Source organism: Acinonyx jubatus, chromosome B4, assembly GCF_027475565.1.
Source record: "Acinonyx jubatus isolate Ajub_Pintada_27869175 chromosome B4, VMU_Ajub_asm_v1.0, whole genome shotgun sequence".
NCBI lineage: Eukaryota > Metazoa > Chordata > Mammalia > Carnivora > Felidae > Acinonyx > Acinonyx jubatus.
Genome location: NC_069387.1, coordinates 22,070,158 through 22,088,286, shown reverse-complemented (window position 1 = coordinate 22,088,286; position 18,129 = coordinate 22,070,158). Strand labels below are relative to the sequence as shown.

The window sequence follows — 18,129 nt, the reverse complement described above, 5'->3', positions numbered from 1 at the left end:
CAGCAGAAAGCCAAGAATGTGAAAGGTAAACATCTGTGATTAAAAGGAAAAAAAACCAGAGAATAGAAACAAAACCCTAATGTCAGCTTGCTAAGGAAAAGGGGTTCACCACAATCTATCCCTCTGTGCTCTCCTTTACCCTGAAAATGTATTTATGTCTGTCTGTCTATACGTATGTATGTAAGTATGTATGTACGTACATATGTATGTATATATTCATTCATTCATTCATTCATTCATTCACTGTGCTAAGCACTCAAGTGCTATCTGGTTGCACAGTAATGGATCCTAGGCTTGGCTCAGTAAAGTAAGACCCCCTCACCGCCTGCAGTTTAGATGTATTTGTGGTTGAACATCGGGACACATTTGGGGGGGACTGCCTCCTCTCTGGGTCTCCCCTCTCTGACACGCTGATAAAGACAACTGAGGCTTCAGGTCAAACCTTTCCCGTAAGCTGCCTCCGTCTCGCAAACCCACAAAGAGATCTGGAACAACCCAAAGGTGGGCACGATCCACTCATCCGTTTTGTCCCCTTTGACCTGCCACTTTGCTTTCCCTCACGTTCATTGCAGAACGAGCTCTGCTCATTTCGAATGGCAACATGGTCGTACCTGGTCTCTCAGCCTCTCTTGGTGGCCCATGATCGCAGTGGCATGATGGGGGTACTTCTGCTTCAGATGTTCCAGGAAAGCTTCTCTCTTCCTGTCCATTTCAGATGTTTGCATTCCCAGTATTTCTCTGGAACTGCGGGGTCCACCTAGAGTGTGTCTCCTTGGGATATTGCGGGAAGACTTGGAAACTGAAACGCGACTGTTCCCATTAGAAAGGCGTTCCTTGGTTCTGCGACATTCTGCATCTTCTAATGACGTGACTTGTAGATTGCTTTTTCCTTGTTCTGAAAGACAAAAAAAAAAAAATACAGTTTGCAATGGAAGATTTTACTAGAAATGTCATTTACAGAACACTAAGAGGGTTTCTGGCTGCTGTTAATATGTAACCATAACCTAGCAGGTTATTTGTTTTTTAGGCAAGACGGAACCAAATCAACAAAGGAAATGAGAAAAATTGCACTAACACAAAAAGTTGTAGAGAAAAAGGTGGTCGTTTCCGACTCTTTCCCTGAGATTATTCAGAAGGAGAACACTTGGTCAGACAAGTTTGCGGGCAACTGGGTTACCCCTTACCTTCAACTGTAATTATAGAAAAGTTAGTTCCAGTGATTCTGATTATTTCTTTTGTTTTAATTGCAACCTCATGCTGGTAACAGGACTTTTATAGTTTCATAATCTGACGGTGGTTTCGGAGACACTTATTTCATCCCCAAGACCAAAAATAGGCATTATAATCACAGACACATGAGCCCCCTGAAAACTCCAGCCCCCCTCCATTAGCATAAACCAAGCAAGCATTAGAATTTTATTAGGTCGATATTACTATTAGGTAAGAATGGAGAGAATATAAAGGCTTGGACACATTTGGCCTGAAGTGGACTTTAAAACACACAGTGAAAAGGGAAGAGATATGGTACATTTTGATGGCCTTGACCTAGACCCTTGGCCTTGACCTTGTCTCGGACATGGCCTTTCCAGGCCAAGTTGATTTCCACCTAGAAGGGAGCAAAGGAGGCAGGCGACGACAGTGGATAGGGAATCTCTGCTCATGCTCAATGGTTGGCAAGAAGGGTGTCAGGTCTGCATCTCCTAGCTGACTGAAAGAGAATTGCTTCCTAAAAAACAAAACTAGAAAAGGGAGAGTTATGAACATTCAAAAGCACTTCAGATCCTCTTCAGCAGGAGCGGTACTTACACATCACACAGATGCAGGCAGGATAAGGTACTCCTGACCCGTGAACCCTGGGCTCTCAGGCGTCCTACCTTTAACCGCACACCCCGACCATACAATATGATCTCTAAACCTCACCATCTTCCTTCATAAAATGAGGATGGCCGGACCAGTATTAGATGTGCAGCGTCTTCTAGCTCTAAATCCTTTAAAACCCAGTCTCAATGAGTTTTTAAAGAAGTTTCCGGTAAAAGCTCATTTGCTAATTATTTACCTTTAAAAGTTCTGTGCAGAAAAAAAGATCCACTATTTGAAAGTTCTAGACTTGAGTCTCAGATAGACAAACGAAACTTCACGCCAGTGATACCCAGAGCATCCAGTTTATACACACACCAGCTCATCTAAAGGCCATGCCCCCAGTGCATTTCCCTCATTGTCTAGAAACGCCTCGGCAGACAACCCCAGGTCTGACGCCCTTTGGGTAGGCATAGTGAACATTTTCAACTCAGGCTGGTTTTCCTATTCTGGTTTTCCATCCGGAGAATGGTGTTCTGGGAACAATTCTTCTTGTTTACCCTTCACTTCTCATTACATTGCTAATTATAGCATCTCCATCAGACACCAATGAGGAAAGGGAGGAAAAAATAGCCAAATTAGTTAATTCTCCTACTCTTCATTAGTTTCAGCAGTAAATTTAGAAGGGGAAGAAGACCGAACTATTGATTAAAAAGACATTGAGAGATTAACTGTATCATTTATTTAGGCTCCCTTCTCAGTACATGGACCCACATGACGGCTGCCTTTTTTGTGGTGTCTTCTTTAATAAAACAGAAGTAACAGGATCCACTGAATAAAGCGAGTTGCAAAAAATGCCATATGTCAGGTTGGTAAATACGTGTGCAATCTGGTTTCGCTTTAGCTTTCGGAGTGCGTGTGTGTGCACATGAGTTTCACATTGGCCAAAAACTTGTTGTATACTTGATATAACACTATTCACTTTTACACAGTATTTTTAACGATTACTTTCGACATCATTAACATATTTTAAAAAATGATCCTGGGCAGCTAGATTAATTGGCAGGATTGAATCTCCGGGAAGGGGACTTCTTCACATGGGCAAACACACAGACACCCATATGGATACACGTTCGGGCACCTTCAGCCACCAACAGCAGCAGAAAGTTCCATCTGCCTTGCTCTGCCACACAGACTCACAAAAACTATTTTGTCTCATCTAAGGATCCCCAGACGAGGTCAAGACAGCCAGAACGGTAGCCCCTTGGAGACTGAAAACAGTTTTCCGCTTTCTTCCTTCAGATAAATTCGGAAAGGAGCTGGGGAGGGGAGGAGTGGTGGTCTTTGCAGCCAATCTCCTGTCACCATTTACCTTTGGGAAGCCCCAACTTGCTGACTCTAAACCCCTGCCGTTTTCTAACACTTTGCTCCGGAAGGTCACGTCAGCCTTAGGTTACTTTCCCATGTTTTCTTTTTTGTGCATTCTTCTAAAATGTCTCCAGTTGTTTAACAAGGTTGAATGTGACTTGGAGGAAGGCAGCAAAAGCACTGATGCCCAAATGTGCCCACGGCCAAAGGCACAGTCCTTTGGCGGACGCCCAATGGAGGGCGGAGCTCACTCCTTCCCGTGGCTCCCCTTCTTGCCCTTCACCCCACTCCGCTATCGGCCCGGTCTGTCTCCCGTCCCACCACCAGGCACCTGCTCACAGGCACCAACAGCACCCCAACCCGACTGTCCGCACAAAGCCACTTGAACACGTGTCCCGGTCACCTGAGCCCTTTCCTCAGGGAGGCTCAGTTCTTGGGGGCTCTCAATTCCCGGGCCTGAGGAAGAACGGACAACTCTACCACTCCAGTCATTTGGGGACACCGGGACCCTTCAGCTGGGGAGAAAAACTAAGCAGGGCAAAACAAGAGGCGACCGGGCAAAGGCCAGGTAGTCACAATTCCACAGCCGTGGAGTCAGAGATCTGAGTCCCACCCATTCTTCATTATCCGCAAAGCCATCCACACAGAAATCCAGTTCTATTTCTTGTCTGGAATGCACTCTGGTGCTAACATTGGGTGTGTCCAGCCACTTGCTATTCTGGGAATCCGTGTCAAACAAACAACGATGCTGTAGCGTGAAGGCAAGGCTTCCAGTTTCCCCTTCCTGCCGCTCCCAGCCTCCGCACGGCCCCGGGAAACTGCTCTTCCTAGCTCACTCCAAGCAGGGCACAGAGCAGAACAGGAGCATCGAGAGCAGAGAACAGCCCCTCCAGCATTCCCGGGAGCAGAAGCAGGGATGAGGAGGGCGGCAGTGCCACAGTGCCAGAGAGGGAGACTCTGCTGAGACGCAGCAGGTTATCCTGCGGGCAGGAGCCCACGGGAGCTGAAGGCTCGCCTCCAGGCCACAGCTCAGGTGGCCTCAGCCAAGTCAGCTGACTTCACAGCAAGAGATTTGAGACCTCGCATCCTTCAGACATTCCACGCCTGCCTTCCACCTGCGAGCCAGCGACAAGACTTCCCTGAGATTTTATTCCCGAGTTCAGATTCGGTAGGCCACAGCCTCTTTGAGAAGGAGTCCCTCCCTTCTTTGTAGTGGCTTCCTGTTCACTATCTCCAAGATGGAGCTTTGCAATGGTGCCAGGATCCTCTCGTGTCATAGGAACACCGTGGGGGGTTGCTGTTTCGTCTGTCTGTACAACCTCTCCGGGCCTTCTGTGGCAGCGACAGGATTTTGTCCATGTGCGACTTCAAACCATAACGTTCTCCTGCTGCACACACAGAAAGGCTGCGTTTTCCAACCTTCATCTAGCTGGGGCCTGGTCCTAATTCCTCCGGTCAATGCAGTGTGGGTGGCCAGAGGTGATGTGGGCCACCTTCAGCCCTGGCCCCCAGCCTTGCTGAATGATCTTCCGTGCTCCTTCTCTTTGATCTTGGGCTAGCTGCCAGTCAAAGCTCCAGAGGAAGCCGTCAAGGCCTTGGCGAATGGCGGCAGGCTACACAGAAGGGGCCTAGGTCCCAGAGCCGGCCTGAAGGTGGGCCCTCAGGACATCCACCTGGCCGGGAATATCCACATTCCACTGTGTTCAAAACATTAACGTTGGTTGTGCTAAACCAGAGATTACAGGGTTGTTACAGCAATTCGCTTATCTGACTAATACACATCCCATATTCTGTTGGGGGCCCACGGGATTTCTTGCTTTCCCAGTTCTCTTGTTAATATCATACAGATCACCACCATATACGAACTGGCACAGAAACTACAGCCGAAATCAGACCATTATATATATTCACCTAAAAACCCTTAAAAATTAAATACGGGATAAATAAGATTTCTGGGATAGACAGAATAGGAACAGCCCTTCTTCTCCCCGGAAAAACATTCTCGGCTCAGGTGTTGGTTAGATGATCCATTCATTCTCGAAAATATTTACTGAGTGCCTACTCCATACATTGAAAGGAGTTAGGAAATACAGTGAAGTTGTGATCGAGAGAGACATAATCCCCTTCCCTTACAGAGGATCCACATTATAATGAGGGAAGCAGACAAACAATACGTCATATAAATGTCACGTAGTGATAAGTGCTCTTTAGGATAAAACAGGTCAGGGGCAGAGACTGATGGGGCAATTTTAGAGTTCTGTGCAAAGACTTGAGTATCTGGGACTCCCCAAGCTTGCGCTCTGTGGCCAGGGCCATTTTTTGCAAGTTCAAGGTGTACAATGTGTTGGTTTGATACATTTACATATTGCAAAAAATGATTACCAGCAGAGCAAATACTATCTCGAAACACTGGTGGATCAGGGGTTGGCGGAGGCGAGCAGACGGGCTGATAACACTTTACCTGCCCAGGGGTTTCAAGAGCTTAGGGGCCTGAGCAAAAGCAGACATTTCAGGGCCACTGTGGGCAGACAGAGGCGGCCCGAGGAACCTCCCCCAGGATCGCTCCAAGGAGCCCATGGGCTTTAAAGGGAGTGTGATAGTCTTAGACTACAGGTTAGCCAATAACTACGGAGCGCACACAGGGCACCTCGCAATATACTTTCACGCTGTTGTTTTCCTAGTAAGCTGCCTACTCAGCCACGGAAACCTCACTGATTAGAGCCATTCTTGGGGCGACCATCTGCCCCAATTTGCCAAAACAGTTGTGGGTTACAACTGCCGTCCCCGCAGAATTATTCATAGGGTTCCTTTTCACTCTCCAAAGTGTCTCAGTCTGGACAATAAGTTACATGATCACCCAGGGGATCCTTATCTACAGTAGATTGGTAAACGCCAAGCCTGGCGGTGGAATAATTAGCCTTTGGTTCAAGAAATATTTATTGAGTGTTTTCTACGTGCCTGGTGTTCTGTTAGTGCAGGAAATGTAAAGATGAGGAAGACCTGGTCTGCCCTGGAATATCACGTTCTTATTGGGTGCAACCATCAAGAATGCCGGGCTAGAAATGGACACGGTGTATTATGCATGATGTGAACAGAGGCCTGGCTTCCCTGTGTGGTCCTCGTGCTGACCAAAGAACTGAAACTGATGCCATCCTCCTTCGCCGCATCGCTTCACCCAGAACTCAACGGGACCCTACACATCCAATCTGAATGCTTCTCACCCTTACGATCTCTCCAGCCACCCCTCCCAATCTCCCTGACTTCTAAATACTCAAGTGTCCCAGGGTGTACTGGGGACCTGTCCTCCTGCACACAGACCCAGTCCTAGCAGATCTGACATTGACCCCCGCCCGTCCTCCTCAATTCGAGTGGAGAATATCCACGCTGCAATCAGCATCTCCTCTTGGATGCCTGATATAAACCTCTGGATCCTAACCTATCCAAAGGACTTCCTATTTTCCCCTCCACTTCCAAACTATACACACCCTCTCCTCCTCAACTCCACTCAAATGCCTTCCCTTTTGAGTAAATGGCAACTCCATTCCTCCAGCTAGGCAGGCCAACATTTCTGAAATCATCTCTGACTTCTCCTTTTCTCTTATATCCCACATCCAATCCCTCAGCAAATTGTTTTGCCTTAACTTTCAGTATACATCTGGAAGTGTCTCATCACCTGTTCTACCACCTGCTGGTCCAACCTCGTCCCTGGTTTACCGCAGAAGCCTCCAAAATGGCCTCCCTGCCCTTCCCCTACCCCCCATGTGGGTTATTCTCGGCATAGCACCCAATATTCCTCTTTTATAAGACAAGTCAGACCTGCTAGCCTCTCCCCAGCTCTTTTGAAATAATCAAATCTCTGCCACAGTCTCACAGCCCTATGTGATTTGGCTTGGATTACCTCTTACCCTCTTTTCTCCCAGCCTTCTCCCATGTCCTTGCCGTTCTTTGAACATGTTCCTGCTATTCCCTCCCTCACCTCTTTCAGATGTTTATTCAGATATACACCAGTGAGGGTCTCCCTGATAACCCTATCTACAGTTTCACCCGCAACCCATGTACTTCCTGTCCCCTTTCCCTGCCTACAGTCTTATTTCTACTTAATAGTTACTAGATAAAATATAAAATGCCCAATTAAAATGAAATTTCAAGTAAATAATGAATAATTTCAGCATAAGTATGTCCCAAATAGTGCACGGGATATACTCATACAAAAATAATTATCTGTTGCTCATCTGAAACTCAAATTTAACTGGGTATTTAACTCAAATACAGGGTATTTTTACTCACTAAACCTGGGAACGCTGGCATCTAACACGCTGTGTATTTTATGTATCTGTTCATTGTCTCTCTTTACCACCTCCTTCCCTCCAAACATGGCTCTTAGAGCAGAAGTTCAGTGAGGGCAAGTATTTTTCATCTACTTTGTTCACTGTTTCTCCCACTGAATGAATGAGTAAATGAATAAAGTGATTACATTCCCTCAGCCTGACTATCCCCAGCCTCTGAAGCATCTTTGAATTGCTGTGTTTGTTTGAAAGTTATTTCTTAAATTGGTCCCATTCTAATTGCCCCTGTAGATTCTGGGTCATTTATTTCAACAGATGGAAGCCTTGCTGTAGGATCCTGCCCTACCAGATAAGGGGGGAGGGGAGGGATGGCAGCCTTATCTCCCACTGGACCCCACTGACCAGGCGCCCTCACGGAGAGTGCTCTGTTTTAGAAACACAAACACAGACACCTAGACCGAAGACTGTAGGACTGGGGGATCCTCCAGGGTTTTCTAAGCTTCAGGTTTCCTGCATTTCACAGGACAGGGGTAAGGTGGGGAGGGGGGGTGTTTTAATTGCAGTGCTTCTGCCTAGCTTAGTTTTGCATTTTCAATGTGGATGAGTCATTTGTTACTTCCCTTTCGCCTTTTTAAAGCACACACACCTTTTCCCCTGTGCATAATCCCTACTCCCACGCAGAGCACTGTAGACCCGCAAGGCTTCTTTTAGTTCCTAACTGGCCTCTGGATGAACCTGGGGTAGGGTGGGCGGGGATGGTTTCGGATTGTGCGGGTTTATGAACACGCTGCCTATGTGATACCATATGATAGGCTCTATAGGCTCTGGCATCACAGACGTCAGATACTGGAAAGCAGAGAAGTCCTTTCTCTACCCAGCCTCGCTGTGAAATTTCTTTGGAACAACATAAGCTTCTGGAAATTCCCTACGGAAAAGACAAGTCTATTACAGACACAATTAAAGGAAAACTGCCTGGAGAAAATTTACCAAAATTCTCTAACAACTCCCAACTTTTGAATAGAGAGATTCACAGAGTCCCATCCATCATCCACATAGAGGTACAAGTGCTCCCCTACTGCTCTGATCTGTAAAATAAAACATCCCTAAACTCTGTAATTTAACTCTAAAATTCCGCAAAACTTGCATCCAGTGTGCATTTGCCTCATGGGATCCCCCAACCAATGAATGGAAATGCTGCCCTCCCAGAGATAGCCTCCCAGAAACAGCTCCTTTCTCCCACGGCTGGAGCAGTGAGTATTAAAAGCTGCTTTTAGCGATATATTTTGTCATTGCCTAGAGATACAACACATACTGAATGCTTACTGTCCCACAAACGCGGTATCCCCAAGCCACTTCTTTTGCTGCTTACGAAAACCCTGCCAGAGATCAAGTCAGACCCAAGAAATCACAGCTCTCCACTCAGTTTTGAAAACGCACCACCCCAAGAAAAGCGCGTTTTCTTTGCCATGCGCCCCGTCTCGGGATTATAAAAAGCAGCCCGCGGCGAGGAACACGCTTAACTGTAACTCCATCTTTGAATGAGTCTGTTACTTACCCTGCTTCTGCCTGCTGTCTGCTGAGTAAGGAAGGCACGGCTCACATTTCTGGCTTTCATTTTCTTCCATTGTCCCTGCCTACGGCACAAGCTCCTTGCTGCTCTTTAAACTTCAGAGCGCAGTTCTGAAAGCTCCCAGAAAGCGCCTGGAAGGGGGCCCTGGGCTGGGGCGGGGAGGGAGGGGACCGTGCGAAACCCCACCCCAAACTATTCTCCACTCCGGTGCAAAGTCTCTCTCGCCGGAGAAAACTGCATTCCAGTGTCGGGCCGCCCCCGTCCCTCCGTGCCTGCGTCCCCGCGTCGGTCCGTCCGTCAGTCCGCCAGCCCGACTGGTCCCGGAGGAAGGGGGGAGGGGGGAGAGCCTGTGCCCCGGAGCCACCCGCCGCCCCTGGCCGGGGCGAGCCCTGCGCGGCGCGCGTGGGAGGCCCCAACAGGTGATGGGCTGTCCGACCAGGACCCGGACTGCCTGGTTTGCCCCGCTGCGAGCTGCCGAGATCCCGCAGCCGGGGAAAGAAAACATTTCACATAGGATCGCCGGCGAGAACTGGAAGTCCGTTCCCTGGGTTCTTGAATCTCAGACACAGGAGCCTCCCAAGTAGGCTGCTATACATATTAATACACAGCCAACTGCAGAACATCCCAAATTTGAGTGAAATCTCTTTATAAAAAAGAAAGACAGAAAGCAAGCCTTTATGCTGAATGTTGTTAAGTAAACACTTTCTGGCAATAACTGCTTAGAACCTGATTAACACAAAGAAGTTGTTTACTTTTCGCACAGTCAGTATCAATCACTTGCACTGAACTTTAAAAAGAGTTTGTACCCCCATTTGCTTAGGCTTTGACGCCTCTCCTTTCCCCCAACACACACACACACACACACACACACACACACACACACACACACCCCTTGCTCACAAATCTTGAAAAGTAAACTAGTAAAGTCAACCTTCCGAATCTCTCAAGTTAATTACTTTAAAATATCTGAAAGGCAAAAAAAATTGCTTTTCTTTGGTTGGGCAGAGTTACATCCAACATACTCATTCTCCTTTTAAGCTATCTACAAATATTTATTTTGTTCTTTACCCAGTCCTTGAAAAATTGGCAAATTTCCCAGAAAGTGAAAATAGGAGGCACAATGTCCACACACACAAAAAAAAGATGGGAAAATAATCTAAGCAACATTAGCTCTGTCATTTCAGCCATCTAAAAGTAACACAATCACCAGTAGGAAGAGTGTGATATTTTAATCTGTAGTGGCCTCATCAGTTGAGGGGAAAAGAGGACAATGGGTAGCTTGCTGACCATACCTTCATGCAGTTTAACAGGCCATTCAGGCAAGGTCTTAGATTAATTTAGATCAAGAATTTGTGCAGAACAATGGCTGGCCTATCCTCCGGATTCTGACCTCGAGTCACCTGTGTGTTTTGGCAGCGTGGGAGACATATTTTGGCCATCTAGGCCAAAAAAGATGCGGAAGGCCCGTAGGGACAAAGGATATAGGGAAAATGGACATGCCAGAGATTGAGCCAAACTCTCACATAGGAAGGGAAGAAGAAAAGAAAGACCCTGAAACTCCTAACAGGATTTTTCTTGAAATCCAACATGTGGGGAATCTTCTAGAAAGTTAAAGCCATGCCTAGCAGCGTGAATACAGGCAACTGAGTCGACAGGGCTCAAGGTCTCCACGACTTTGCGGCAGAATTACCTGGTAATCTTGCTCTAAGGAGGAACTAATCTTACACAGTTTCTGTACTGGTTCCCTGTGGGCAAACGAGTAAACGCCAGAGGAGTCTTGTTTTAACCTTACTATTTCCTCAGATACAAAATGTTCAGGAAGGAGGGATTTGTGTTCAGGCCCCCGGCTCCAGATTGTCCTGATCCTTGGGTAGTTGTTGTGAATTTGTCTTCAAATTAACAATGCCAGGGACGGTTGGAGTGGTGGGGAGGGACACACCAGAGGATGTCCCTGGGCTCTCACCTGACTTGCTTCGGTGCCCGAAGAGCCTGTTCCTAACAGCTCCTACCTGTCACTTGACACAGTACAGTGGCAAGCCCCCCCAGGGTGAAGGAGACAACAGCATACCTACCATAGCAGCCCATAACAACCAACAGCCCACCGCCTGCTGGGAAGCCTTTCTGGCTAGCTCAGTTCAGGCCCGGGTGGGGGAAAAAAATCCATTTTTACATGCAGATTTTGCTTTCCTGGGGCTGTTTGGAAAGTGGGAGAGCAGCCCTCCAAGGCCCTGTTGATCCCCAACTGGGCAAAATAAGGGCAGGTCTCCCACCAGTTCTAAACTCTGGTTAGTTTCCAGGCAGCCCAAGGAACCCCCTCTGCCCACCACGTGTTCAAGCTGCTGGGACCCTCCCCTCCCCCACAGGCAACGCAGACTGCGGCCTGTGTAGATATTCCTCCAAGCAAAACTCTTTGTGGAATGCGCAAAACAAAAAGGCATTAGGAGCGAAGATAATTAACATGAATCATTAAGGACCAGGAAATCTAGACATATATTTACAGTAAATCACATTCTCTTGAATAGTTCAACTTTCTGACCATTCTATGGGGGAAAGCTTCTACCAGACTAGTTACTGGCCTTTTGTTCCTTCTCCTTGAGAACGAGAACTGAAAACAATTTGAGAAAGCTCTGTATTAATGCCTTTGCACTGACTATTCTGTACAACGCTCTTCAAAGCACACAGACCTTACTAGGACTATTTTGCTAATTGTCAGCTTCTCTGAGAGGGGTCTCTAGAAAATACTAACCGTTTTCTGCAATCTCCATAAGCTCAGTAACTCAGATCTTCATGAAAAATACTATTATTGTCATTGCTATAGCTGCGGAAATGTTCTTTCTGGAAGAAACCCTATTTGAACTAGAAACATGCCGTGCTTTTAGGTTTAATTTAATTTCTAGGTTTAAAAATTGCTATTACAAACCAATCTGCCTACTGCCGTACTTTGAAATGTGCTGTGAAAGGCAGAAGGAAAGCGGGAAGAACTTGAAATGTGATTTTCCTGCACTCATATAGAGAGCTACAATAATGATACCAGGGGGCTGAATTTTCAACTCCATTTCTGTTAACCAGGGAAGGTGCAAGACTATTTCTTGCTTAATGGCTCCATATGTTGGCAATTCATGACTCAAAATGAGCTAACACACAAAAAAATGTCATTTAAAAGGAAAGACAAGTGATGAGATAAAAGGGCAAATGGTGATTTTGCAGGCAGAACAATCCTGTTGCAGAACTGGGCCACTACTGGATTTGAAAACACAACTTAAACAGACATCCGCCATGACAGGCATTAGTGACAACAGTCAGAAACTATTGCGTGTGACTGCTTAGCAGGCCTATTTAATTACAGAGCTGTGGAAAGCATGTCAACTCTTCCTTTATGTGAGTTTTTCAAGAGAGAAATCATTGCTAGAATCCAGCCTTCGTGGAATTAAACTGATAGGTCCCAAATTCTTTTTTTAGCTTAAATGCTATTCGGCACATGGAAACCAATGTGACAATAAATTTCATAATAAATAAATAAATAAATAAAAAATAAAAGATAAAAAAAATGCTATTCGGCACAGGATCGCCTACGATGATTTGACACGAGGACACGAAAGAAATAATGCTAGTGGAAGCCATAAAATGTAATTGTCAAAGGCATTGGTCACTGAAAGGAAAACTAAACAAAATAAAGTGAAAAACAAATAAGCCAAAAATGTTTCAACCGAAGCCCCCTTTGACGTGTTACACATTGCCTTTCTGAAGGGAACACCCCTGAGTGTCAGCCTGGAGTTCAGAAATGAAAGACTTGTGACAATTGGGAGAACATTTGCTTAAATGGACGATCTGGTGAATGAAATGCGGGCTCTCCCACCTTACTCTTGCCAGCAGTGTGTCAGCTGGTTAGGGTGACCTTACACTTAAATATAAACCAGAGCACTTGTGGCCGCGAAAGGGGACACTATAAATAATTGCAACAGGACAAGACGCGGAAACCACGACTGTCCCTGGCAAACCAGGACAGATGGTCCCCTCTGTGTAGCCCAAGATATGCCCCATGTGTTCTTCGGGTTTCCAAATGCAAAACGAGCCCAAAGAAGGCTGTTTCAGTTTCCCCACATCGACCTCACCAGAGAAATTTAAGCATTAATTAAAGGTGTGAACCGTCATCTGAGCTGTTTTACAAGCCCCACCAACCACTTCACATTGAAGAACAAAAATCTCACAATAGCGTAATCTGTATGATTCATCCATCAAAACAGAATTTCCCTTTCTATGTTTAGGGCGAAGAGCTCACAGATGTGACCATGGAACCATTTCTATCTCTAGCATTCTCTCCAGAGGGTAACCAATCTTCCTGATCTTACTTGAGTCCTTAAAATCCCAGCTGCTCCAAGGAGACCTGGCCAGCCAAGGAGAAGTGAGTTGACCAAAAGCCTCCCCCACCGCTCACGTCTCTCTGTATACCGATGTCTTGGAACTTTTCTCCCTACCCCGTAAAATTCTTCATGCAATTATGAACACAAACTACACTTAGATCCAATGTGTTAATGCTTTAAGCATATTTGCTTTCTTTTCAAGAGAATCCATTGATGTCCATTTTTATCGGGGTTTCTTTTATCTCTTTTAAGTCGGAAGACGCTGGAAAGCAAAGACCACGTCTGCCAAGCAGCGTCACTGGGGCGGCCCATGTGTGCAGCACATCATGGGGAAACCAGCGCTCAGCTCTGCTTCACGTGGTCACAGCAGACCAAGTCTGGCTTCCAGGTGGCGACTTTCAAGTGAAAATTCCAACTGATGTACCCTCCCCCCCCCCTTTAATCCCAGAGCGGGCTAAACTGTGTCATATTCTATAGAGTTCCTAGAGGTGGAACCCATGAAAATGTAAGAACGCCCACAGATACAAGCACCCTGCTTGCTCCTTGCTTTAACTCAGTGGTGCTATTATGAACCCTTTCATCAGAGAGTATTTGGTGAGACCTCATTGGGAAGGCATTTCCCTGGCCTACTTCTGCCCCTGGCCTTCTCCACGTGCCCTGCAAAGCTTCAGTGAGTTGTTGGGGCAGTAAGGACTATGGGGAACCAATCACAGGGCCAGAAAATTGGGATCAAGGGTTAGCTTCTATTCCCTCCCCCATTTTGCAGATGAGCAAAATGAGACCTGGAGAGTTAATGCCAGTCAGGCCCCCTTGTCAACCATCACGCTGTTGAATTTGATTAATACTTAGGATATTTTATCCCCTTTTCTCACAACCGCCCTAGGGGACCCCTCAATTATTCTCATTCCTTTTTCTATATCAAAATGGAGAACAGGGGTGCCTGGGCGGCTCCATTGGTTATGTGTCTGTCTCTTGATTTCAGCACAGGTCATGATCCCGCAGTTCGTGGGTTCAAGCCCAGCATCCGGCTCTGTGGGGCCTGCTGGGGATTCTCTTTCTGTGCACCTTCCCCACTAATGGGCACATGTGTGCATGCGTGCATGTGCTCTCTCTCTCTCTCTCTCAAGAACAAATTACTTAATTAAAAAAAAAAAATGGAGAATAAAGTCAGAGTTGGTACAGGGGAGAGTATATCTATTTTCTAAAACCCCTCTCCCCTCAATCACAGAATCGGGTCTCATATTAGCTGGGGGTCTTTGCTGTATAAGACACTGAGGCCCGGTGTATGCTGTAATGTACGTGCTTGCCTGTGTGCTGTTTCCGTAATGCCAGGAACATCCCAGGTGAGACATGGCTTCCCCCAGGACGTGAGGCTGGGACCAGCCATCAGAGATCATGGAGAGGAGCCTGCACATGGTCAGATAGGGGAAAGGGCCTGTGAGGTGAGTTGGGGTACTGGTAGGCTCACGTAGGCTGATGGGGACGGGGTGCAGCACAGAGGTGGGGTGACCTCGGTACAGCAAGAGAGATGTCTGAGACGTGCCTCCTAGGGTCCCGAAGGGGGATTATTCCTACTGCTCCTCCTGAGCCTTTGTTCTCCTCATCCCCACCTCTAGAACTCAGAGGTCCTTACCTTCCCTACCAGGCAGGGGAAACATTGAAACTGGATTGAATGTACTGATACTCTTCTCGGCCAAATAATCACTCGCGTAGACTTTCAATAATGCACCTAGATTTTTGTTTGTTTGTTTGTTTTCGCATTTTCATCAGATCTTAGTTTCAGGGAGTAAGAGCCACAGACAACAGAGAATGGCAGGGTTGTGCAGATGCACGGCCCTCCTGATTCGCCCCCGGGGAGGCTGACACTGCGCTCCGGGGGCTCAGGGCGCCCGTCGGGGCAGGTGCTCCCTCGGGGTGTGCGGAGGGTGGGCCCGTCTCCAGCTTTTCCATCAGGCCGGCTCACCCTCAAGTTTTGGGGTCAGTTCTTGAAAGCCAATCGTGTGCTCCAGAACTTAAGTATTTTTACAGCGATCTTCTCTCCCCACCCCAGGCCACAGGATTTAAGGAGAGGGTACAACGTGTGTTTGTTGCAGATGGAAAAAACAGTTTTAATCACGAAGGACCTAAAGAGCCAAGTGGGAGGGGGAAGAAGACCTGGGGCGTTTACCAGCTGTCCTGTGGCTCTCCTTCTCCCTGGCCCCCAGGTGAGTTCTGTGATCCTCCCCATGTGCTCCTAGAGCTTGAAGTTTTGTTTCCCGGATTATACTGTTGTGCTTTTGAAACACATTCTTTGCCAGATTTTACAGTCTCTCAACTGGGCAAGGTTTAGTGGGGCAAGATATTTAATTAGAGGTTGGACCAAGTTTTCCACAACACTCTATGAGGAGTCTAATTTGTGTGAAGTGATTGAATCCATAAAAGAACAAAATGATAAGTAGTCTCTACCTGCTCCCCCCCATCCCACGCACACCTCCCCGCCTTCAGCACACCCCCCCCAACCCATGTGCGTCAGAACCCAAGACCCTGAAAAACGGCCAACTGGTGTAGTGATGTGGTAGACTAGTGAGGAATCAATGATATTCCCAGTGTGCCCTGCTCACAAGCCCTTTCTGAGGAAGGCAGCCGGGGAGCTTCTCTGGGCCACCCCAGGTCAGTAGGGATCGGCTTGGGGTGCTCCCTGTCAAGAACTCAGGGAGCTCCGGGCTGGAGAGGGGCTCAGAGACCCAGTCAGATTGCCCCTCTTCTTTCCTACAGAATTTGAATGCAGTACAGAGAAAAAGGAGTTAGGATGACCCACCAGCCAGGTTCGCCCAGGACTTTGGGTGCTCCCAGAAGGCAGACATTTCTCCTTTTTTTAATGTTGATTTATTTTTGAGAGAGAGAGAGAGAGAGAGAGAGAGAGAGAGAGAGAATGAGTGGGGGAGGGGCACAGAGAAGGAGGCGACAGTTTCTGAAGCAGGCTCCACGCTGACAACAGTGAGCCCGACTCACGACTCATGAGCCCTGAGCCTTGAGATCATGACCTGAGACTAAGTCTGAGGCTCAAACGACTGAACAACGAGGCGCCCCTGGATGCAGAAATTTCCATGCTAAAATCAGAAAAGTTCTGGGAAACCTGGGTTCAGGTGGTCACCCAGGTGCCGGCAGTATGGCTGAGCAAAGAGGAACCCCCCAAACAGACATTAGCAGGCACAGCCAAGAGACTGCAAAGGAAAGGAAGCAGGGGGGCGGGTAGGAAGGGAAAGAGAGAGAGAGAGAGTGTTCTAGCAGAAGGGCAGTAGCAGCAACAGAGAAAGAAGCAGGCAAGGATGGAGCAGCTGAATGAGAGGGACAAGGACCGATTTCTGTTGGTTTCCAGAGTAGCTACTGCTTCTCCTAAATGTCAAAGGATCATGACCAGCTGCTCAGGAGGCCTGGGAAAGCCATTTCCTAACCCTCCTACTTCCTCACATAAATAAGAACCCAAACTATGGGTAGGGCTATGCCTTGTCACCGGAGCAGGTCACAGCCTGTGAAAATCAGGACACTCAAGTGGAGAGGTTACAGAATCATTTCCGAGATAAATAAATATGGTTTGGTTCATCTTCAAAACACAATGTTCTTTGCCCCATCTTTTTCAACATTGATTGGTTGACTGATTGATTGATGATTCAGACAGAGAGAGAATATGTTTGCTCATGTGTGAGTTGGGTAGGGTGGGATGGAGAAAGAAAATCCCAAGCAGGCTCCATGCTCGGCATGGAGCCTGACAGGGGAAACGATCCCATGACCCCCTGGGGATCATGACCTGAGCTGAAATCAAGAGTAAGACACTCAAGCGAATGAGCCACCCAGGCACCTTACGTTTTGCGAAATTGAAGGAAATAGTGAAAATTACCTCGTCCTGTCCGTGTTTCTCAATCTCCAGCAATTTGTTTCCTGTCATCAAATTGTTACACTTTATATTAGTATTGACTCACTTAAAAAGATGAAGCTTTATCTCCTTGATAATATTGTTAAAGTTACGGGTTTGATAAAACAATGCTCTATTTTCTGACTTTTCTACAGATGGTAAATACCGAACTATTTTTTTAATGTTTATTTATTTTTGAAAGAAAAGGAGAGAGAGGATGGGGGAGGGGCAGAGAGAGAGGGGGACAGCGGATCCAAAGCAGGTTCTGGGCTGTCAGCACAGAGCACACTGTGGGGCTCCACTTCACGAACCATGAGATCATGACCTGAGCCGAAGCTGGATGCTTCAACGACTGAGCCCCCCAGGCACCCCCGTAACTATTTTTAAAAAGTAAAATATTTTGTTCTTATAATTCATAAAATTGCTTTATAAGACACTGCAGTCTAGAGAGTACTGGTTTAGTGTTGGTAACCAATTCATCCATGTCCTCATTCACTCACCCCTTCGTTTTTTCAAAAATGTATGGAGCACAGGGCTGCCTGGCTGGCTCAGTTGGTGCAGCGTGCAACTCCTGATCTCACGGTTGTGAGTTCAAGCCCCACATTGGGTGCAGATATTACTTAAAAATAAAATCCTGAAAAAAATTATTGAGCACTAATCTGCCTTTGGGGGATGCTAGGGATGCTGGAATCAAGGAGACAAGCCACCGCTTTGTGAACATTTATCCCACTGCACAGTATTTATTGCTCAAATGTGAGCCTCTCTCATGAGACTGTGAGGTTGCAAAGGAGGAGGACCAGCTTTAGCCATTTTGGAACCTGGCCCCTACCACAGCGCTGGGCACACTGACATACT

General features: G+C 47.0%; 1 protein-coding gene across 15 annotated transcripts in view; it reads right to left on the bottom strand.

Moving 5' to 3' along the window:
• KIAA1217 (KIAA1217 ortholog) overlaps positions 1-18,129 on the bottom strand; it is a 747,790-nt gene that overhangs the window by 290,545 nt on the left and 439,116 nt on the right. For 9 of the 15 annotated variants that reach the window (XM_053225397.1, XM_053225396.1, XM_027073642.2 and 6 more), the window contains one exon: positions 612-895. In XM_053225397.1, the coding sequence (XP_053081372.1) occupies positions 612-725 (114 nt within the window). In that variant the 5' untranslated portion in view covers positions 726-895. Of the gene's footprint in view, positions 1-611; positions 896-9,006; positions 9,515-18,129 lie in introns of those variants that run through there. The other 6 variants (XM_027073640.2, XM_027073657.2, XM_027073659.2 and 3 more) reach the window with 5 other exon arrangements.